Genomic DNA, 7,386 nt, shown 5'->3' with positions numbered 1-7,386 from the left:
TAAAGGTTTGAGGAGAAATATTTCTATTTTATTTTCTAATTTTTTCTTAATATTGATGATGATAAGAAGCTTCTCACTATTTCCTTAACTAATATTGCTTTACCTAATCATGTTATTAGTTTTGGTTTTCCTTCTCTCAACTCTATTAATATTATGTGCAAAATCAAAATTATTTGAAAATTTTAAAACGCTTATTTTTATTTGAAAGATTGAACTTTTAATTATTATTGTTCTTTTTGGTATAATAATGTTCATTTTGCATCTACTCCATTTCGAAAGAAACTTATCACAGTGCTAATAAGTTTAGAAACGCCTTACATTTCAAAGTTACTAATAATTATTTATTTTCTTATGTTGACCATTGGTTCGATGAGGTCTCTCTTAAAGAGCATTTTGGAGATTCTATTTTTATTTGATTTAATTTTTCTCTTAATACAAAACTCAAGGATATTATTTAGAACGATTGTTGGAATTTTTCTCATAATCTTAATGCTACTGATTTTTGTATTGAAGTTATTTCTAAGGTTCTTATTACCAATGACTCTACTTGTCATTGGAATACTGATGCAATCTATCATCATAAAATTGTTTATCCTTTTACTTATAACTCGTATCATTTAGTTATAAGTAAAGAGATATGCGGAAATTACTATTAAAGACCTCGAAACTTGTGATGTTCTCTTTTAAGCGGAGGCAATGTTAATTCTACTCATGTTCTATGTTTGGATGATTTTGAAACACATGACCCCATTTGCTTCTTAAAAGATATATGCTTGATGTAAATTGTTTCATTACTCCTAGTGATAAAGCTAGGACATCCTCCGTAAATAACATTTTTGTCCTACAATTGAGCTTGTCCATCCAGAAATTCAAAATGATCGATACAAATTGATCTCGATTCGATCTGTTTCATGCCCTAGCTTGAAAATCCATCAGCTCAGCTCTCACCGACCTCACGAAGCCGTTTGAGATGGAACTCAATCATAGGACGCGAAACCCTAATTCCACAAAGCAATCCAGAATCATGACGACGGCAGTAAAAATCTTCGCTGCCGACCCTATCGTCGCTGATCGCCGATGCGACAACGAATTGTGCTCCTCTCGCAACCAGTGGCCTCTCCACTACGTCGGTCACCGCGCCAATTTCCGGCACCTCTGCACCTCCTGCGTTCTACGTCACCATCGTGGATTCTTCTGCTCGGTCTGCCTCGAGGTCCTCGATTCACCTCCGCCGCCATCCGGCGACGCCGCCGTCGCACATATCGCTCGCTGCATCCGCTGCCCAGCCGCCGCCCACTTCTCCTGCCTTCCCGATGAGTCTGTGTTCAATTACCTATGCCCTGTTTGTAAAGATCCTGAGGGGTTCTCATATTTTCCGGTCGGGGACGATGCGATCGACGTAGCGGCGGCGAGGGCGCTCCTATCGGCTTCGCGGATTGCGGCGGCTTCGATGAGCAGGGCAGCAGCGGCAGCGAGGTTGGAGGCGGAGAGGAAGATAAGAGTGATGCTTCCGTCTATTAAGAGGAAGGAAGGGATGGAAGTGGCCGAGGTGAAGGGTCGAATTAAAGACAATTCTTCTTCCGGGAAGAAAAATGGAGCTCTGAAAGTTAAGAAGAAGAAGAAGAAAAAGAAGAAAAAGATGATTACTTTGAACTCACCAATCGGCTTGTTAAAAAAGTTCTAGAAAGGGTTCACAACTTTGTTCAAGGTAAGGAATTTTCGAAAATCGGCAATTGATTTTCGCTGTTTCATCTTGAACCGTAGCATTTTGGTTATATGTAGCTAGATTTAGGAGCTATTTGTTGGTAGCAAAATTCAATCAATCTAAATTTGTAAATTGCTTATAATGCTTCAGTTAATTTGTTCATGAATGCTTAATAGTCAATATTTGTGATTTGTTTTAATTACTCATCTATTTGGCATTTAGTTAAATAATTAGGGAATTAAAAGTTTGGACTTTTATTTGGATTGGTGATTAATTTTAGTCTAATGTAAAAACAATTATTTATTTAGAAAAATTTTGTAAATGACAATTATTGTGAAAGCTTGGTTAGTAACAGAAGATTATGTGGATAAATCAAAAAATGATGCGGGGATTAGATAATAAATCTACAACTAACTGTGATTTTATGTTTAATTGAAAATAGAAAAGTTAATGATAGCTTAATTGTTGGTTGTTTAGCAATTCGACCATGAATTCATCATTACAATTATTTCATAAGGTTATTTGTGTTAATTAGTGCTATGTCTATAAATCATTTTCTAATTAATCTATGAAATAGTTTTGTTGCAGTACCGAATGCCTAATTTGAATCATTAAACACTAATTAAAGCTTAAAATTTATTAATTTTATAATTATAATTAAATTATTAACTAACTAAATAGTGATCAGTCTATTAATTGGTTTATTGTTTATTAATATTTTAAGAAATTAATAATAAATGTTAGTTGTCTATTTATTTAACAAAGCTACTTGGGATAAAGTTAATGATGATGGTGTATATTTATTGAGTAGTGATATTTCTTATTAATTAGTAAATGAGATATAAATCTAAAATCCAATTTCCATAAGTGATTAAACATACAGTAATTACTTCTTAAGTAATTGATTAATTTCTCATGTTAGCTAATTATTTTAGAAATAAATCTTTCTTTCCATTGCAGCTCTCTCACAGTCATTTCATTGACTGAAATTGTTGAATCTCTAATTCATGCCTTCAGCTAGAGTTGGTAAATCTTCACCGGTTGGATTTGGTAGATCGGGCTAAATCTGGGATTTTCTGACTTGTTAACTCCTAAAACCCAATTTCGGTGTTTGTTACGTCTATTTAGTAAAACACTTATCTACAGACCTCTCTATAATGACCAGTTTGAAGTTTCAGTTTGTGCAACATTAATGTCAATGATACATGCAGTCATTCTATATCTCAATGCAACTAACTTGGTTTGTAGACCAAGGTACAACAATATTCCTGTTATGTTAAATCTTGGTGATATAATTGATCAAGAATTAGGTCAAAGAAATGCTAAATTATTTTCAATTTGGTGTGTACTCCTGTGGAGTTTTATGCTTTTAGTAAAGTTTGCTTTTTTTAAATTGTAATTGTAATGACTATATTATATAATTAATGTTGTGTGATAAATTAGGTAATGATAAATAAGTTGGGTATTATAGAAATGAATATGTAAATATGGATGTGTGGTTAATAAATCTTTCGAGATTTATGATTGATTTTGTAGCCATTTGATTGTCAGATATTTTCAATATTTTTTGGAATGTTAAAAAAATATTTAATTATTGAAGAAGTATATTGGAGAATTAATTTGGTTTTATTCTAGAAAGATATAGTACAAAAATAATTGTTTTATAAAAAAATAATTTAAAAATATGGAGAACAATGGAAGTATTTTCATACAATTTTTATTGATCTTAAGAAGATTGATGATCATGTACTACAAGAATTGATTTAGTTTGAATGATGAAAAAAGGCTGTGCTGAAGGTATGCTAAAGTTTTTAAAGATATGCATGCTGAAGTATCTCCTAGTACTAATTAGTTGTAGTTTGAGATAAGAGTTTCTTATTACAATAGAAATATTTCAACAGTCATCTTTGATTTTTATTACTTTGTATTGATCATGAAAAGATTTTTGAATTATAAAAAGATACTGAAAGTGAGGTTCCTTGGTATATGTTATTTGTAGTTGCTATAATTCTAATATCTGGGATATTTGCTAAAATAAATGGAAAATTAGAATAAAAGAAAAAAGTATATTTTGAAGCTATGATAAGTATAAGTTCCTATATTTATTATATAGGAGAATGGGATTGTAGATGTGGATATAAAATTGGCTGGGTATAATGAATAATTATCTTATGATAATTGCTCGATAAGGGAATATCTTAGAGGCATATAGGTAAAATTATAAAATTATAATTATGTTGGCTATATTATAGGGATTCAAGTATTTGATATATGTAAAAAAAAAAAAATCAGTGATTGTTAAATTGAGTGTCTCTTATTTCTTCTCGCCTGCCTGAGGACTCCCTATTGCATGGGATTTGTCTCAAGTTGTGCTCTCTCAACATTCAAAAGACTCGTTCCAAATTTTTAAGATGGTCTCTATTTTGTTTTTGTCTCAACGTTATGCTCTCTCAACCTTCAAAAGACTCCTTCCAAATCTTTAAGATGGCCTCTATTCTTCATTTGACAATTATGTCCTTCATATCCAACAAGAAAGTATCATGTAGATGGAATTATAAATTGCTCTATTTAAAATCAAATGCATGACTAGTTCGTAATATTCTTTCTTTAGCTTTATAACACATGCCTAAAAGCTTGGTTTGGAGCTACTTATTGTGAAAATTGAAGGGAAAAGAAGGGAAGGTTTAAACTTCTATATCGTGTGACCCAAAAAGGAATCCAATTTTGGTCAGATTTTATCTGTGTTCAGTTCAGATTCAAGTCAGTTTAGGGTGACTGAAAGTGTCCTAATATTTTTTGCTTTCTCTGATGTGATATGAAAGAGGGTAACTTTTTTTGTAGAGATAGTTTTTAGCACAACAGATTTGAAAGAGTTCATTAGTTGCTACTGATGCAAGTCAATGCATGTCCTACCCCACTCTAATACATAAAGTAGCTATTTAAGCAATTCCATCCCATTCATCACTTGCTTTCTATTTAATAGAAAAGATTTTTGCTTCGCACCTCAACTTAATCCATGCCCCTTTTTTTAGTCATAGTAAGTTGTGCCAGAATGCTTTTTGTTATCCCGGGAGAAGAGGAAGCAATATCAATATAAATGCCAAAAATATTTACAATGTTAAGTAGTTTCTTGAAGATTTATCTTTTACTAAAATTTTCCATATCGTGTTTATATTTAACTTAATCTTATTAATATTTCCCAATTTGTAAAAAATTGCAATTTACCTTTCTGTGGATTGGCAGAAAGCTTGTCATTTCATTTGTTAGATGCCTTTTCACTAAGATTATGAATTTCCATTTTCGAGAAGAATAAAGATAAGGCAATCTCCCGAGATGAAGAATGAGCATGAGAATTGATTACTTCTTAGAGCATTTTACGTTTTAGAGAGATCCTTTGGTGCCTAGACAAAAAGGATGAGCTTAGATTTTAAGAGAGAAGAGAAAAACATAAATGAATAAGAACTATCCTATGTGACATCATAAAATTTGGTCAGGATTTCATTTGTATGGGATCCTTCTTGTGTGAACAAATATTCCCTACTGTATTGCAATCTGCCTGCTAGCCACGCATATTAATTTCTTTTTTTTCTTAAACAAAGCAAAAAAAATGTGAAGTCTTGCATTTATTTTGTACCGAGCCAAACAACTTCAAAGTATTCCAAATACAATACATTGCATCTCTTTTTCAGCAAACCAAACAATCCGATAAAGTTTCCTTGAAAGGATTCTAATACTTTATTAAAGAAATGAGTCAAATCCAAAGAGCTATAATAAGAGTGAGAATTTTGATCTCATTGGGTATCCTAAAGAATGGAGTTTACAAAGACTCTTGATCAAACTCCTTTAAATAAAGTCGGGTGACTGTAACTGAGCTATAGAGAAACAATCAAGAAGTTAAGAAATTATAGAGAAATTCTTGCTAGATTCATATTATTTTGCTATGCCCGAGCTCAACTATTAACCTTTTATTCATAGATGAGGATTGAGTTTGACTTTGCTAGTTTGACTTTGTAGAATTGGCCGCATAATACAATTACATAGTAAATTCATAGGTTAAACTCACCTATAACTAGCTGGGTACCATCTGAGCTTGTCTTGAAGCCGAATTGTAGTCATGGAACTGCATATAAGTTTCAAATTGAGTAAAAAAACAAGAAGGTTTCAAATTGAGTACGAGTACTTTTGGAGAATTTATTTAATGAAAACTTCGCTGAAAAATACTGAGTTAAAAAGTTCTTTGTGCAAATAACGATTAATGGGGAACTTCGTATGTTCCTCGGGCAAATTTAGTAACTTAATATTGAAGATCAAGTTAGGACCAACTTAAGTGGCTTGTCTGAGATGTTTTTGGTTGAGTTCCGAATTGGAGGCCAGTTAAGTCTGTCTTTGTTTCAAGAACTTCTTGAACCCAATTTGTCCTGATAACAACTTGATTAACATAACCCGTTGCATATAGGTGTACAATTGCCTTTGATTTTATTTTGCAGATGATCTGATTATCTTTTATTTGTTTGCAGGTTTGTTCATTTCTAGGACTAGACATGGAATTATTCACGAGATTTGGGCGTAAATTCTTTGATGCCTCATGTAAGCATCCTCTCTGGCTCTGTATCTTAGATTTTTTTTTTTCTTTTATTCAAGGGAGATGATGGGATTGTATGAAAGAAAACAAAAAAAAAAGAAAAAAAGAAAAGAAAAGCTTGAAGATTACAAAGCAACCCATAAATTTGTTTGGATCTCACTTCATTTCCCATGCTTTCCCTCAATCCAAGCGAAGCTTAAGTTCCACTTTTTTTCCCTTTTTTTTTTGTATGTAATCCTGTATTTGGCTTCTGAATTTTTAACATTTGGAGCCCTTCCCATGATGAGTTTCTTCATGTATGCCCTCCATAACTGGAGAAACTATTTTAGCTCTTTTGCAAATATATTCATTGTACTGAGTCCATCAAAGTTTTTGGCTGATTTGATTGCTTATGCAGCCTTTAATTGATTAATTTATCATGATGTGCTAAACCTGGTTAGGAACTGAACATCACAAGTTCCTTTTAGGGGATTTTAACCTCTTTGCTTTTATATGGCTAAGGGGTGCTAGTCATTGCTTTAAAGAACTTATATAATTCAGATTATAATGCCTTATGCAGCAAACAACCACTGTTATGTAAAAATTATATATTAATTTTTTTTGTGGGAGTTAAATGCTTTTTCTTACACCTTTGTCATTATTTAATTATTTATTTTAAAGAGGAGTTTGAGAGGCGACCATGGAGGATTGGAAACCAAGGTGGTGTGCCTCTCATTAGGATTAATTATGTATAGTTTACTTGTTTGTTTTTGGCATAATTTCAATGATAGCATGTACTAAACTGAATGTGTGGTTGGGAGAACGTTAGGAGCAAGATAGCTTCTTTAATGGGTGCATTTAGGGGTATAAACGAGCTGAGTCGAGTTCGAGTAACCCTTGGCTTGAGCTTGAGCTTAATTAATTAATCGAGTTCGAACTCGAGCTTCACTCTACGAGTTCCAGTTGGCTCACAAGCCCGTTTGTTTAATATGAAAGAGAAAAATCTATTAATTTAAGCTAGTGTTATAAAGAAATGACAAATAAAATATTTAGGATATAATTAATAAAAAATAATTTGATACAAAGTGTAAGATATATTGTTAAATATAATTCAAAGAAA

General features: G+C 32.3%; 1 protein-coding gene and 1 long non-coding RNA gene across 2 annotated transcripts; both read left to right on the top strand.

The window, feature by feature from the left end:
- Positions 1–786: 786 nt before the first annotated feature.
- On the top strand, positions 787–1,501 carry LOC110031574 (the record flags this gene model as incomplete). Its single annotated transcript, XM_020734822.1, has 1 exon — positions 787–1,501. A coding segment is annotated over exon 1 (531 nt), but the record flags the coding sequence as incomplete, so codon positions are not given.
- A 2-nt stretch (positions 1,502–1,503) lies between these two features.
- On the top strand, positions 1,504–6,648 carry LOC110031663. The gene is made up of 2 exons (XR_002294758.1): positions 1,504–1,708; positions 6,223–6,648. It is a non-coding gene; the product is annotated as an uncharacterized LOC110031663 (long non-coding RNA).
- The last annotated feature ends 738 nt before the right edge of the window (positions 6,649–7,386 follow it).

The sequence above is a fragment of the Phalaenopsis equestris genome, unplaced genomic scaffold, assembly GCF_001263595.1.
Source record: "Phalaenopsis equestris unplaced genomic scaffold, ASM126359v1 Scaffold000840, whole genome shotgun sequence".
NCBI classification, from domain to species: Eukaryota; Viridiplantae; Streptophyta; class Magnoliopsida; order Asparagales; family Orchidaceae; genus Phalaenopsis; species Phalaenopsis equestris.
Note: the sequence above shows the minus strand (reverse complement) of the source record. Positions and strands in the feature narration are given on the sequence as shown.